The sequence below is a fragment of the Hemitrygon akajei genome, chromosome 2, assembly GCF_048418815.1.
Source record: "Hemitrygon akajei chromosome 2, sHemAka1.3, whole genome shotgun sequence".
NCBI lineage: Eukaryota > Metazoa > Chordata > Chondrichthyes > Myliobatiformes > Dasyatidae > Hemitrygon > Hemitrygon akajei.
Window position 1 is genome coordinate 42,633,471 of NC_133125.1, and position 16,925 is coordinate 42,650,395.

A 16,925-nucleotide genomic window follows, 5' to 3' on the forward strand; every position below is an offset into this window, starting at 1 on the left:
AGTTCCTTTTCAAATTCCAGTACTGCAATGTGGAATTAAGTTTGTCAAACTTTTTATAAATACTCAAGAGTATTTAAATTGCATAATTACAGAGATTAGAAATCTAAAGCATTAAAATATTAAACTACAGGGAGAATGAACCTTATGAAGGAGCAAATTCAGATCTTAAAATTTGGCCATATTGTTGAGAGTAATGAGGAAAATGTCAGATTGTAGGAATGATTGGAAGGTCTGCCTATTTGGACAGAAATTACCAAATGGAATTTAATCCAGAAAACTGAAGTAAAGCATTTGGGAATTCCAGTGCTATAAAGGAATATACAATAAACAAGTGGGAATTTGGAGTGTATGTGAATGAGTGAATTGACTTTATTTCTTACATCCTTCACATGCGTTACGTCTCCGTCTGAATGTGCGATATGCAAATTATAGTAATTTGTAATAAATAATATGTACAGTTAGCCGGCTGGTGGCGTAGTGGCATCAGCGCCGGACTTCGGAGCGAAGGCTCCCGAGTTCAAATCCAGCCGGCTCCCTTGCATGCTTTCCATCCGTGCTGGGTTGAGCGTCGAGCTAGCAACTCAGCCTCATAAAAACAAGTCACAACAGCGTCCCAGTGACTCCACTCAGTGTTAAGGGCTTTCTTCGTCATCATCTTCAGTACGTACAGTCAGATATACAACAGACAGTCAATATTACATAGAAGTACAATTGTGTCAGTGTGAATTAATCAGTCTGATGGCCTGGTGGAAGAAGCTGTCCCCGGAGCCTGTTGGTCCTGACTTTAATGCTGCAGTACTGCTTCCCGGATGGTAGCAGCTGTTCACATATCTTTGAGGTGTCAGGATAGATCATTAAGATAGTTAAAATGGGACGAGCATAAAAACAGGAGAATTGGACGACTTTAATTTGCTGAGGTATAGTATATGACAGCAATTCAATCGAGGCATCTAAACTTATGGGAGGTCGGGAAAGAGTAAGGATCCATTTCCTTTTGATCAAAAACTAAGGGATATAGATTTAAATTTAGAGATATAAGTGTTACAGATAAGGAAAAAAATCCACTTAGAAGATTGTTGGGATCTGGACCTCAAACATCAAAGTCTGGTTTATTGTCATATGCACAAGTACTGTATGCACAGATGCAATTAAGTGATTACAGCAGCATCACTACAATGTAGCATTCACAAGAGGAACATAAGCATAAATTATACACAAAGATAGCAATTAAAACAGATAAAATAAAATACTTTTGGTGGAGTGTTTCGTTTGGTAGTTGATGCTGAAGCGATCATTACTTAAATAAAAAGTACTTGGGTCTGTACTTGTGCAATGGATCTGTTAGGCTGGGTATGATGGCTGTAAGTTCTTTCCTGTGTGCTGTAAAATAAATGATTCTAGCTACAGGAAGGATATAAGCAAATTTGGTTTAGTAAGAGAATAAAAGCAGTAATAACAATTTGAGTTCTCTTATGTAAAAATTGTGCTTTCTGAAATTCAATTTGTTGTCGTGTTAAATTGAAGCAGCAGTGCGGCGAAGCCGATGATTGAGTAGGAAGAAGGGAGAGGACGGGTGAAGTCAGAATACAGAACCACTTAAGTGTGGGAATATAGGTGCTGGGAATGATACCAAGTATGTCTATGAGAAGGAGTGGATAAAATAGAAAGATGTATAAAATTTGAATGAAACCTTAAGTAGATGTGAGTTTTTCTATGATGCTCTACTTGAAGAACTGGAACATTTAGACCCCTTAAATATTTGAATTAATTTACTGTATAAGTGTATTTTGGTTCAAAATATGTATTGATTTGTCCTGAAGAACTTCAAAATGTTTAACAGTGAGGCTTTTAATGTATAAAAATGGCATAAAAGCTAGCAAATTCCTCTAGCTATCAACCAATGGCATTATCACTCAGGGCGGGTAGCTGTAACTTTGCAATCCTAAACGGGGTATTTTATATGAGAGGTTTTAAAACTGGTATGTTTGAACAATGGAAACATACCTCTGATATTACTTTTCTTTGATTAATTTCAGTGTGTCTGGGGGAGAGCTGTTTGATTTTCTGGCTGAGAAAGAGTCCTTGACAGAAGAGGAGGCAACAGAATTTCTCAAACAGATTCTTAATGGTGTCCAATATCTCCATTCCAAGTGTATTGCACATTTTGACCTTAAGGTAAGTCCAGAGTGAAGTTGTTCAGCTTTTTTTTTTATTGCATCAAGTGAAAAATGCTCACATTTGATCATGCTTAAACCACAAAATAACTTTTAAATGTTCTTGAACTTGAGATACATTAGCCATGGCATGTAAGACTGAATGGTTAAATTGATGCACTGAAAATTGTTATGTACTTCTCTTCCCAATGACTAAAAGCTGATGATAATTATTTTACTGTCCTTGTTTTCTCTCGTTTTAAAAGTTAAGAAGGTAAATAGTTCATAATTTTATCCAGTTGGACTTCCCTCCTTGCAGCTCTCAAAGCAGGCAGCTGTGGTTTCTCATAACTTTTGTGCTAATGTTACCATACTAGAGTGGTTGCAAAAGTTCTTGATTGATAAAGGGATTAAGAGCTGTGGCCAGAAGATAGGAGAATGGAGTTGGGTAACAAAATGGCAGAACACTTCTGAATGACCAAATGGCCTAACTCTAATCCTGTGTCTAGATCAGATCTTAAAGAGATCAGATCATTAAATATTGAATTATTTGAATGAAACCATAGTGAAATTTTTTTCGATACCTTTTCTCAAGTAACGTTTATTATTTTCTGAGCTGATGCTTCTGTTATAACTTCCAGAAAAGATGTTTCAGTGTAAGCACAAAATAATTGTTTTATTTGTTGCAAGTGAATCAATATTAGATTTTTTTTTCTTTTATAGTTGTTTCCTTGATTTGGCCACAATATTTAGAGTTTAGTCCTATCCTTTACAATTTGTTGCCTCTTCCAGACTCTACCCAGTATCTTACTGAAAGTTAAGTGATTGGAAATGAAAATAGAACCGAGATCTTGGGTGTGAATGCTGCATTCATTCCATGCTAATGGGATGGAATTTACAACTGTGGTTGTGAGCAATCCACTCAGACTCTCCATAGTGGTTCTGACAGTTTTTCTTGGACATACAGTAGATTTACCATACAAATATTTCCCCAAAAAAAACCTCAGTAAAATTTTCAGAATAATGATTGTCATAATATGAAATGATACTGTCGATGGTTGTGGCACCTCATTTTGCTAACTGGAGTTGGCAGACAGATCAGTTGTGACCTAATTGAAGGGCGTAACGAACAGACAAATGACAGAATGGACAAATTCCTCATGAAGAAGATGTTACATGTTCAGGCTTCCCGGGCTATGTCCAACAAGGAATGGCATTAGCGCTATGTGCTACTTTTGCATCGTATTTGTCAGTGTGTCTGGAGTTGTTGACCTTCTAGTTCTTTTCTCTTCGTTGATCACTTCAATTTTCTAATCCATTATTTGCTAAGTTGATAAACTACCCTTCCCTTGACTTCAGTTTTGAGCCAAATCTCACTCCTATAAGGCATTTACACTGAATCCATAATATTAGTAGTCAGTTCAAAATCCATTCTACTTTCATACTGTTGATTCTTTACAGCCCACCCATAATAAAAAATGATAAATAATAATTATCTTTACCACCGAGTGAAGCGGCAAATGATTTTTTTACAACCCGAGAATAGTGAGGTGTTTTCACAGGAAACATCTCGCACTGGCTTCACACCAGCTCGATGGTTGCGAGAACACACAATGTTGGATGCTGAGTTTTGAAATCCCTGCATACTCGATGTACTCATCAGTATTTGGATAGTAAATGGTTGCAATAACAGTACGTTTTAGAAATGATGTTATTTTTCAATTGCCTGTTTAAAAGGATATTGTTACCATCAGGAAGGAGGTACAGAAACCTGAAGGCACACAGTTAGTGATTCAGGAACAGCTTCCTCTGCCCCCCCCCCCCCCCCCCCACCCCTGCCGTCCGATTTCTGAATGGACATTGAACCCATGAACACTACCTCACTTTTTAAAATTATTTCTGTTTTGCACTATGATTTTTAATTTAACTATTCGACATACATACTTAACTGTAATTCATTTATATATTTTTCATGTATTGCATTGTACTGTTGCTGCTAAGTTAACAAGTTTCATGACGTGCTGATGATAATAAATCTGATTCTGATTTCATTCTACCTCGGTTGTACTTTTATTAATAATAAAACAATGAATAATGTAAATAAGCAGCAACATTCATACTTTTATGTTAAAGTCCATAATTATAGTTACTAATTATGCCATGGCACAAAATAGAATTTTTGAAGAAGATTATGGCCAATTTGGTTCACCACCCCTGTTCTAGTGTATTTGTTCAGTCATTAAGTTGAGTCCAACTCTTTGTGACCTCATGGACCACAGAGTCCAGAGGGTTTCCATGGCAAAATACAGAAGTAGATTGCTAGGCCTTTCTTCAGCGCAGATACTGCTGCTGCCCAGGTTGGGACCCGGCTGAGTTTGAACTCGGCCACATCTGCCTTGAAGTCCAGTGCTGATGTCATTACACCATCAGCTGGCCCAGTGTTCTAGGGTATAACAACTGCAAAAGCACAGTGATGTAGATGTGACCTGGCCTTGTACAAATCTTGGACAGTTTAAGTTAAAATTCTATTTTTTTTAAAAAAATATATATATATCTGCCCTACTATTCACAATCTTCACTTTCATTCTGACTAGTTTACTGGTCTTTTGTTTCCACCTGAGCTTGTCACTCTAAGTTGGCCTGTGAAACCTATGGCCTAAAAGCCTTTTCAACTGTACAGGAAAGCTGGATAATGTGCTTTACATTTTACTCATTTTTTTTGTTTTGTAATTTGAATTGTACGGTAATAACAGAATTGAAAAGTACAGCAATCTGACTTGTCTCATGTTTCGGGATATGTGTTAGCTGCTCATTTAGGTGGGATATGTATATTTGGAATATCTGCCAGTTTGCAAAAATGTTGCTAATATGAGAAAAACAATCGCAGAGGAAAAACGTCACAAGTGCAAGAATATAATAGCAGTTGATTGAGCAATGCATATCATTGACTCGGTTTTCAGCTAGATTAATGAGAAATAATATGTATGCATTGGAAGACCTGTGTATGTAAAAGAATACTGCGTAGATTTGTTTGTGTATTCTGAACTGCAGCCAAATCTCATAAATCAATAGGGAACTATAGTGCTAGAAATGTTTGTTTCCCCAGTAGTCAGTTGAGTCCTGACATTAAGTACCTAGGGATAGGAAACGGTGTGTTAAAACTTCTGCTTTGTTTGTCCATACAGATTGTTTCAGAGGAGAAGTGGTCAGTTTAACAGCTGACATCTCCCCTGAAATGTTGAGAAATCTTATGCAACCAGTGCAGCAAAGCAATTATTAAGCAAAAACATAGCTCCTATAAAATACTGATAAATTATTAATACTTTTTGCATTTATTTAAAATAAGCCTGTTCTGTGGTGGTAAATGGAACCTTGTTACAGCTAGTTCTGTTTCTGAAGACCAAAAAGCTGTATATGCAGTAACAACCAAAATATGAGCAGTTCAGTAGCATCTATGGGATATTCTTTATCAACAATGTGTAAACATGTATTTGATCTGTCAAATAAACATAGTCAATAGAAAATCCCAAACTTTTAAGTTCAATCAATAAAGATTGAAAAGAAAGTAACACAGTGCTGAAAATGGGAAACAAAATACTCGATGATAGAGACGTGGTTACTGACAAGCAGCCCAGATTTAACAGATGTTTCCTGTTCCAGTGTTTGCAGTTGACTAGTCGAAAGATTGAAGAGTTAAAATAGGTTCATCAGGTTGTATTTTTTCCTCGGGTTGTTTAATCCTCTGTGTTGAGTGAAAGTGTGTTGTTGGGTACTGGTCATTTACTTATTGAGGTACAACATGGAGCCTCGCCACCCAGCAATCCCCTGATTTAACCCTCGCCTAATCACGGGACAGTTTATAATGACCAATTAACCTACCAGCCAGTACATCTTCGGACTGTGGGAGGAAACCGGAGCACCCGAAGGAAACCCACACAGTCACGGTGAAACTGTACAAGCTCCTTACAGGCAGTGGCAGAAATTGAACCAGGGTCACTGGTATTGTCGAGCGTTGTGCCAATCACCACATTACTATGCAGCCCTATTGTACCAGAAGTCAACAATACTTGGGAGATTTTCGGTTAGGTTTAAATCACAGTTTGATTTGTCATTAGAGTTGAGAAGGATGAGGAAAGGCCAGAGTTTTCTCCTTTAGTATGCAGTGACCAATACTGTGGTGTATGATGTAGATGCTGATGTTAAAAACTCAATTGGACATTGCATAGGCACAGTGAAATGGTGAGATGATAAACTCTAACATTTGTTCATGGAAAGTGCTCAGAGTTACCTGGATGGCATGATTGTTACAGATCAGGATGACAAAGAACATCTCCAACATGTCAATACAGTGTTATAAGATTAGAAGATTATGATCTCAGAGCACAATGCAACAAGCATGAATTCTTTAAACCAGGCATCACCTACTGTGGTCAAACTATTGACACGCAAGGATTACACAAGTGTGCTGAGAAAATTCAAACAAAGGCGAATGCCCCAAGGCCAAAGGATGTGTCAGAGTTGTGGTACTTTTTAAGATTTGTGAATTAATATAACAAGTTCTTGCCAAACCTTGCTACTGTGCCCCACCCTTTGAACTCATTAATACAGATCGGGAAGAAATGGCAATGGACAAAGCAGTGTGAGGGGGCTTTCCGAAAAGTGAAGGAAATGGTGACATCAGGCACTGTCTTCTTCTCCTCCCCCTCCTCCTCACTCCTGGTGGAGTCGTCGGGGCGCCGTCACGACAAGCTTTGCACCAGTCTGTTCCATCTGTCGCGCCAGGTCCTGGGTCACCGCAAATGTTTTCCCTGTCCATTCTTTAATGTTGTCCGTCCATCTTTTCCTCTATCTGCCTCTCCTTCTTTTCCCCTCCACAGTTCCTTGTAGAACGGTCTTTGCAAGGCCACTGGATCTTGTGATGTGACCATACCATCTCAGCTTTCTTTTCTTCACCATTGTGAGAAGGTTTTCATGGGGGCCAAGGTGGTGCTGGATGGTCTTGCGGACCTGCTCGTTTGTGATGTGGTCCAAGTATGAGACTCCCAAGATGTTGCGTTAGCACCGTACTCACACATTATGATCCATAATGTGATCCATAACACAGATGCCTTGTGCAGGAAGGCACAGAGTCGACTGTACTTCCTTAGAAGGTTGGCGTCATTCAATGTCTGTAGTGAGATGCTGAAGATGTTCTATAGGTCAGTTGTGGAGAGCGCCCTCTTCTTTGTGGTGGCGTGTTGGGGAGGAAGCATTAAGAAGAGGGACACCTCACGTCTTAATAAGCTGGTAAGGAAGGCGGGCTCTGTCGTGGGCAAAGTGCTGGAGAATTTAACATCGGTAGCTGAGTGAAGGGCGCTGAGTAAGCTACGGTCAATTATGGAAAACTCTGAACATCCTCTACATAGCACCATCCAGAGACAGAGAAGCAGTTTCAGCGACAGGTTACTATCGATGCAATGCTCCTCAGACAGGATGAAGAGGTCAATACTCCCCAATGCCATTAGGCTTTACAATTCAACCGCCAGGACTTAAGAACTTTTTAAAAGCTATTATTAATGCTTTTTGAGATAGTGATTTAGATGCATATCATATTTTTTACTGAGTTAAGTATTGTATGTAATTAGTTTTGCTACAACAAGTGTATGGGACATTGGAAAAAAAAGTTGAATTTCCCCATGGGGATGAATAAAGTATCTATCTATCTATCTATCTATCTATATCGTACAATGAAGCTTGCCTGATGCCTTGCCTGATGGTACAAGTGCAGTCATGTCACTTGTTATGAGTGATGAAAGTGAATGCCCCCTAGCCTTTGCATGACTACTTTATTTTAGGAGTTTATTCCTTGGAATGTAGAAGATTTAGAAGAAATTTAATAGAGGTTTACAAAATTATGAGGGGTATAGATAGAGTAAATGCAAGCAGATTTTTTCCCCATGAAGATTGGCTGGGACTACAACCAGAGATTATGTGTTAAGGGTGAGAGGTGAAAAATTTAAGGGTAACATGAGGGGAAACTTTTTCACTGGGAGGGGCCGTGGGAGTGTGAAACGAGCTGCCAGCACAAGTGGTGCGTGTGAGCTCGATTTCGACATTTAAGAGAAGTTTGGATAGGTATATGGATGGTAGTGGTATGGGGGGCTATGGTCCCAGTGTAAGTTGATGGGAGGAGGCAGTCAAGATGATTCAGCATGGACTAGATGGGCCAAATGGCCTGTTTTTACCTTGTACTTTTCTATGAATTTAAGTTTAGTAGTTCAGTTGAGGGAATATAGAATTACCATTCACTAGAGCCTTATCTTTGCTGTAGTTATCATCTTCAATGTAGGTGAAGCCAAAGGAAGTGTCAAAAATGCTGAGCATGCTTTATGTATGGTAATCACTCAGATGTTATAACTGAACAAATATGGTAACAGCACTGAGAGATGTACAGATTGTACCAATAGTCAAGTCGTCTTAGAACAACGGAGAAGTGTAATACAAAGCGATAACTATACCCTGTTTATTTGAATATACTGTTACTTTTTTAAAGTTATTTTTATGCAGAATAGCAAGTTTTCACAGTGAATTAATTTAAATCGTACATGCTGTTTTTGTTCTGCTTCATTAAAGGAAACAAACTGATGCTTGAATTCCTTCCATAACCTTTTTCTTTTCTGCAGCCTGAAAACATTATGTTGCTAGATAAAAAATCGCCCAACCCCCGGATTAAACTCATTGACTTTGGTTTGGCACATGAAATTGATTTTGGACATGAATTTAAAAACATCTTTGGAACTCCGGAATTTGTTGGTAAGTATCTTGAAAGCTATCTCTGAAACCGGCATAGAAATCCTGAACTTTTCTCTGTTCATGGGCTGATGAAATTTCATTTTCAATTATTTGAGAGGTAGGTACTTTGTGAAAGTGTTATATAGTTGTGCCATGTTCTGTTTGTAACAAGTGGGAATTGGGCAGGTGGGTCACAAACTGCACTGGAGTTGATGATATCACTGTGTGCATGCTGAACACAACCCAATATGTTATGGTGTGAAACAATAACGGCCCGGGGATCAATAACTTAAAGTGTTAACAAAACTAACAGTTGTAGAGTACTTTATAATTAGACCAGTGGAGCAGTTAAGGTTGTGTCTGTTTCACATTTGGTAATGAAAGTTGCACTAGACCTCAAGTTTTAAAGGTCTGGGCTCTGCTCTTCCTCACTCCTAACTAGAATGCGCATTTAAGACTGGAGCCTTTCAGTGTGGTTTATTCTGGCATACAGTGGAATTTGTCTACCATTTCTGCAATGCAAGGTTTCTCAATTTGTTATGCTGATTTTGTCCTTGTACATTCTACTGAAAGGTTAATTGTAACAGGGCACCTGTCCACTCTTTTGCTTCCTGTTTTCTGGTCCCTCCTGCATGTTTATTACATTCTTATTCAGAAATAATGTGAGCTTTTAGTCATCTTATAGAAGATTAAAATAGCAAAATAATCTGCCCTCGGAGTTGATTCCCTTGACAGGGGCCTAAGAACCTTTTACCATCATGCATCCAATTGTCATTGGCATTTGCAAAGAACCAACACAAAAAGATTAAGATTTTCAACAGTAGGAGAAAATAAGAAAGGGATCAGTGAAGTTTTTAAGTGTCTCTTTTCCCAGTTATTTGATTTTGGGCTGTGATTAGTCTGAAGTTAGAGTAATAAAGTAGCTGATGCACAAATTTAAAAGCACCCACATTTGAGCTGGACTGTTGGTGAAGTCTTACATCTTCAAGAGTTTAACTTTTAATATTTTCACTTGTCATGAGTTTCATAATAATATATTTGAAATAAAGAGTATTGACATTTCAATCTTCTCTAATTGTGTGGTTGAAAAATTTAATACACGATGTGGAAGTGGTTTAGGAGAATCCAGATTTTGTCCTTGATATGTGTCATGTTAACTAATCACAGAAGCAATTTGCATTTGCCCTGCATGTACTTGACCTAGGATAGAGCACAGGGCAAAAAAAACAAGGGCAAGAATTTTCCATAGTTGATCACCTTGCTAAAACTTGTGATGTCGATCTTACCCATGGACAACCAATCAGCAAGAAGTTTCTTAACCATAGTCTCTTAATGCAACATATCAAAGAGTACAATTTGACACCATTTGTTCCATAGAAGTGTTAATTATAGGTAATACCAAATGGAAATGCCACAGGTAAATGCAGCAATGAAAAAGGTAAGCTAAGTTTGAGTTAATACTTGAGGATGAAATTAAAAGTAGAGAAGTTGTATCAAACTGTTCTAAGCCCACAGTTTAAAACACTTCAAACAGTTTTGATCTATATATTATGGAATGATAGTGAGGCACTGGAAAAGGTGCAGAGAAATATGAGCTTTAGTGATACCGGAACTGAGGGACCTAGCAGGAAATATTCCTCTAGAAAATAAAACAGTAAGGAAAGACCTAATGCAAGTTTTAAGATTGAGAAATGGTTGATAGAACCGATTGTAAGTATGACAAGAGTTATATGCTGTAAATATGACATTCACTGTCATAGACATTGGGGAATCTGGAGCCCAGGAAACCAGATAAACAGAGGGAGAATTGAGTAGAAGGATGTGTAAATATAGGTAAATGTAGGAGCGTGAAAGGAAGCTCAAAAAACTTCTTTTTCTTTTTCACGTTAGATTTCCAAGGGTCCTTTCAGGAATGATGTTCTTGATACAAACTTGCAGATGCTGGAAATCTGATTTTAAAAACAAAAATGCATAAAGCACTTAAGCACCTTCCACATAAAGTGAAATGAAGCCAAGACTCGGGGTCCTAGGCCTGATATCAAAACTGGGCAAGGGTTCTCATGAGTTCTGACCCAGATTTAATGAAGGGTGTTATATCTGGAGCACCTACCCTACTTTTCTTAACCACAGATACTGCCAGATCTGTTGACTAGTTTCCGCATTCTCTGTTTTGATTGATATACATTTGTATTAGATTGTGTACATTTTTTTAAATGTGCAAAATCAAATGGTTTAAATGACCCAGATCCAAATGGAAAATTATAGAGGCTTTATAGGGTGGTTTCATTTCTTCCTGTATGTTCAGAACACCAGATGTAAGTGATTATTTAATTTGAACAAATTTTTTTTTTGTGCAAACTGAACTCCAAAATGAAAAGCTGCTGAACTTAACAAAAGGAAATCAGTAAGCAAGATGGAAGAAGGGCTGGTAGAACAATCGCAGTACCTGCTGTGAAATAACGCTTTTTAAAGGTGCTGAATTTGAAGCAGATTTGAAAAATGCTGTTTCAATGGTTCTTGAATTAGGGCGGTAAAGAGAAGTCACTGACGGAATTAGGACCATCACCATCAGAGGAACAAATGGGAGTAGCAGCTGCAAAAATATTTTAAATGGGGAAGAAAAATCAATTCCTTTGGCTGTAACCTGTTGGAATCTTGTGAGACAAATTACATATTTTTATTTTGTAGCTCCTGAAATCGTAAACTATGAACCTCTTGGCCTGGAGGCTGATATGTGGTGAGTGAAAAATAAACTACACAATAAACTGAAACTTTCAGTGGGTTATTCACAGTCATTTGCAGAAATATAACAAAACTGCTATCTCATATTTCAGGAGTATTGGAGTAATAACGTACATTCTGTAAGTATTGAACTTTTACAATTATTACCTTTCTCACAGTCTAAATGTGTTGTTTTGAAATCTTTGCCAGATTCTTGTCATGTTAGCATTCATGTGTGGGAATAGTAACTCATTTAAAATTGTCACAACATTAGCACCTAGTGTGTCTGAAATGACACTCCTATTACTTTGTTGAGGACTACCAGTTTACTGAACTAAATATGGAACAAAATAGGAATGGTGTTGTCACCTGGATTGTGCTGTGTTTGTATTATTACAAAAGTTGGGAAGTATAACATAATGAGCTTTGAGCAGGAATTGACAAAAAATGTTTTCAATATCATGAGTCTAAAATTAATCCCTTTACTAAATAAGAGGTTAACTATTTGCCATAATGCTATCTTACATCAATGTAGTTCTTTCCATTGAGCTATAGTTGTACTTAGTCAAGCTGGTGTAGAGGTACTGAAATTCCTCTTTGTAGTTTTGTCAGGATCAATCCTATGCAGTATCTGAAATATGAAAGGTCAGATAACCATGGAGTGTAATGTTTTTAACAGCTCATCACATACGTGACATTGTTTTGAAATTTGCCATTCTCTTTTAATTAGTTTAAGTGGTGCATCACCTTTCTTGGGTGACAGCAAACAAGAAACGTTGGCCAATGTTTCAGCTGTGAACTATCAATTCGATGTGGAATTTTTCAAGAATACTAGTGGTTTGGCGAAAGATTTTATCCAGAAACTACTTGTGAAAGATCCCAAGTATGTCTTCAATACTCTTTCTGAAATGTTTCTTTCGTGTACTTTCATATTATAACCACACCAATGATGCACAAACATAAAAAATGTTCGTTGCTTAGAATGTGATGGTTCTATCATTTTGGGCACAAGAGTTCTGTGAGTTGGTATCTGCCAAAGTAGCGGTCAATTGTGACTGAAGTTCTCCTCCTGGCCTCAGAATTTCATGAGGAAGTGTCTCTCCTTGTTTTGGCTCCTGATTGCGGTTCATTGTGTGGTTTAGTGAGCAAGCTTTGGGTAGTTGTAATAATCCTTTGATCAGTCAGCGGACATCCTGATACCCAAATCCATTTGTCATTGGGGATAAAAAAAAAACAAAGCTAGTTCATCTTCTAGTTTTCCAGTTATAACTGAACAAAATCAGTGGGAATAATTGTGCAATATTTGCCTACTTTTTGTGTCAGTGATGAATTGATAGGTATTAAATGGACGTCGTAGGTTAAAATTCTTTTGCTTGCCAAAGAAATTCAGATTAACACTCTGCACACATTTCAGATCCGGATTATGGATTTAAAATACTGATATCCTCACTACCCTACCAACTACAGAAAGAAAGAACTTAAAAGGGTGTGAAAGGTAGAATAAAAAATGTTTCCATACTTAAATGCCATCTACAGCACAGTTTTTTTAAAATTTAGTGCCACTTTTAAGAATCATTTTTATGCCAATGACATTCAAGCAGAAAACTAAAATATTCTACAGCAACCTGGAAAACTGTTGGGTTGAAAGTTTCGTTTGTGCATTATGATTCTCTGTTGTAGTATTTTCAACAGTTTTGCATTGTACCTTTGTCTTCAACAGGAAAAGAATGACAATTCAAGATAGCTTTCAGCACCCATGGATCAAGGTGTGCTTTCTATAAGTATTTAAGACTTTGGCTTAACATGAGAGAATGCATAACCCATTTTAACCTCATTTACTTCAACTTGAGATCAAGGCACAAGACCTGATGAGAGCTAGTGTGCTATGTTGTGTGACCTGTTGTGTGATTTTTTTTTTATTATTAGAACCCCCTTGGAATAACTTAAAATCAAAATTTAGAAGTTTTTGTGCATGTTTTCCACCTACATGGTGATTAATCTGTCAAAGTTATTTATCCTATCACGCTCAAGTGAGTAAGCTGGATAGATAACTAACTAGATTTGGTAGTAAATTTCTAATAAATGTTTCAGCATCTTTATTTTTGAGAAATAAATGTTAGAATGTGATTTGCATCCTAGTATCGTGCCTTCTGCTGCACAATATCCATCTAAAATAATATCTGAGCAGCATCTCACGGACAGGAGAGTTTGCACATGCCGGAAATCTTAAGCAATGCACACAAAATACTGGAAGAACTCAGCAAGTGTTGTACATCTATCAAGGGGAATAAGCAAACAACAATTCAGGTCTGAGGAGGAGTCTAGGCCCAAGTCCCTTCCACAGATGCTGCCTGTCTTGCCGAGTTCCTCCAGTATTTTGTGTGTGTTTCTCTGCACAGATTCTGCTGCATATTTATACTTTTTCACAACCGGATCAAAATGTCTATAGAAAAGTTTAATGTGTATGTAGAACGTAGAATGGTACTATACAGGAACAGATTCTTCAGCCCGCATTGATGTGTTGAACTAAATAAATTATGAATCGAATGGCCTTCTAAACTAACCCTCTTTACCTACACTGTACCATATCCTTCCATTTTCCTCACATTATGTGCCTCTCTAAGAGTCTATTAAAAGTCTCTAATGTTTCTACCACCACTCTGGGCAGTGCATTTCAGGCATCCACTTCTCTCTGTTTTTTTTTAAAAACTTGCCCCTCATATTCCCTTTGAACTCAGTCCCTCGCCCCTTAAATGCATGCCTCTGGTATTAGGTATTTGAACCCTAGGTAAAAGGTACTATCTCTTATCTATGCCTCTCATAATCATATAAACCTCCTATCAGATCTCCTGTCAGCCTCCGCCACTCCAGAGAAAACAGCTCAAGTTTGTCCTACCTCCTGTTACAGCACATGCCCTCAACATCCTGCTAAACCTCTTCTGCACCCTCTCCAAAGCCTTGACACCTTTCCTGTAGTGGAGTGACAAGAACTCCAAGCATTGCTCCAGCTGTGGCCTAACAAGAGCTTTATAAAGCTGTAACATAACTTCCTGAGCTTTCTCAATGCCTCGACTAATAAAGGCAAGCATGCCATATGCCTTCTTAACCACCCTATCAGCCTGTGTTCGAATCACAAACAAGAGAAAATCTGCTGGTGCTGGAAATCCGAGCAACACACACTAAATGCGGAAGGAACTCAGCAGGCCAGGCAGCATCTATGGGAAAAAGTACAGCCGATGTTTTGGGGCAAACCCCTTTGGCAGGACATCAAATTGTGTAGTCACTTTCAGGGAGCTATGAACCTGGACCTCAAGATCCCTCCACTCATTATCCCTGTTAAGTGTTGTGCCATTAACAGTGTACTGTCTCTTTACATTTCATCTACCAAGGTTCAACAATTCTCATTTGGCCTGGTTAAATTCCATCTGTCATTTCTCTGTCCAAATCTATATCCCACAGTTCTTGTCAGTCATCTCCGTTATCCCCAACACCATCAATCTCCATATCATCTGCAAACTTACTAACCCACCCATCCAGGTCATTTATAGTGTATATACACAGTCAAGGTCCCAGTACAGGCTCCTGTTTCATTCCAGCTTCCTAAGCTTTACATAATCTTCCTTTTTCTTCATGACTAAATTCATCATCTCCCTCAACTTCCAAGGTTCTCTTACCTTGCCATTTTTGTCCTTGCTTCTGACTGGAATATACCTGTCCTGTACTCTGAGCAGTTAGTCCTTAAACACCCTCCACGTGTCAGATGCAGACTTGCCCAAAAACTGCTGTTTCCAATTAACTCTCCCTCATTCCTGCCTAAATGCTCTAGTAATTTGCCTGCTCCAATTTAATATTCTCCCACAAGAAGGCAAATGGAATGTTGGCCTTCATTGCTAGAGGAATTGAATTTAAGAGCAGGGAGGTTATGCTGCAACTGTACAGGGTACTGGTGAGGCCGCACCTGGAGTACTGTGTGCAGTTCTGGTCTCCTTACTTGAGGAAGGATATTCTGGCTTTGGAGGCGATGCAGAGGAGGTTCACCGGGTTGATTTCAAAGATGAAGGGGGTAGACTATGAGGAAAGATTGAGTCGCCTGGGACTATACTCGTTGGAATTTGGAAGGATGAGAGGAGGTCGTGTAGAAACATAGAAAATTATGAAAGGGTTAGATAAGATAGAAGCAGGAAAATTGTTTCCGCTAGTGGGTGAGACTAGAACTGGGGACATAGATAGCCTCAAGATTTGGGGGAGTAAATTTGGGACGAAGATAAGAAGGAACTACTTTTCCCAGACACGAGGAAATCTGCAGACGCTGGAAGTTCAGGCAACACACACAAAATGCTGGTGGAACGCAGCAGGCCAGGCAGCACCTATAGGGAGAAGTACAGTCGAGGTTTCGGGCCGAGACGCTTCATTAGGACTGTGAGTCGACTGTACTTCTTCCTATAGATGCTGCCTGGCCTGCTGCGTTCCACCAGCATTTTGTGTGTGTTGCTTTTCCCTGAGAGTGGTGAGTCTGTGAAACAGTGGAGGCTACCTCAGTAAATATATTTAAGACAAGGTTGGATAGATTTTTGCATAGTGGAGGAATTAAGGGTTATGGGGAAAAGGCAGGTAGGTGGAGATGAGTCCATGGCCAGATCAGCCATGATCTTACTGAATGGGTAAGATCTTACCAGATGGCCCTCTCCTGCTCCTATTTCTTATGTTTCTTATCCATACTTATCCTTATCTATAGCTACATTAAAACTTAAGGAGTTATGGCCACTGTTCTCTAACTGTTCACCCAGTGAAAGGTCAGTCACCTGGCCAGGCTTATAACCCAGCAGCAGATCCAGTACAGCCCCTCCTCTTGTCGGACTATCTAAATATTGATTTAAGAAACACTTCTGGATGCATCAAACAAATTCTGTCTCGTCTAAACCACTTCAAATGTTCAAAGGTCCAATTTAATGTCAGAGGAATGTATACAATATACATACTGAAATGCTTTTTCTTCACAAACATCCACGAAAACAGAGAAGTGCCCCAAAGAGTGAACGACAGTTAAATGTGAGAACCCCAATGTCCCCCAACTCCCCCCTCTCGCGCGTAAGGGGCAGCGAGCAACGATCCCTCCCCCTCCCCCCCCTCCCACGGGCAAAAAAAAAGCAAGCATCAGCACCCACCACCAAGCACTCAAGTGTGAGCAAAGCGATAGCAAAGACACAGACTTGCAGTTACTCCAGTGACTTTGCATTTCATCCGGCATTCGACAAACCACAGGCTCTCTCTCTCTCTCTC

At 38.8% G+C, this 16,925-nt stretch overlaps 1 protein-coding gene across 3 annotated transcripts in view; it reads left to right on the forward strand.

The window, feature by feature from the left end:
• dapk1 (death-associated protein kinase 1) overlaps positions 1-16,925 on the forward strand; it is a 187,305-nt gene that overhangs the window by 77,001 nt on the left and 93,379 nt on the right. For all 3 annotated transcript variants that reach the window (XM_073071198.1, XM_073071192.1, XM_073071207.1), the window contains exons 4-9: positions 2,037-2,175; positions 8,816-8,945; positions 11,613-11,661; positions 11,759-11,785; positions 12,376-12,528; positions 13,366-13,411. In XM_073071198.1, the coding sequence (XP_072927299.1) occupies positions 2,037-2,175; positions 8,816-8,945; positions 11,613-11,661; positions 11,759-11,785; positions 12,376-12,528; positions 13,366-13,411 (544 nt within the window). The remainder of the gene's footprint in view (positions 1-2,036; positions 2,176-8,815; positions 8,946-11,612; positions 11,662-11,758; positions 11,786-12,375; positions 12,529-13,365; positions 13,412-16,925) is intronic.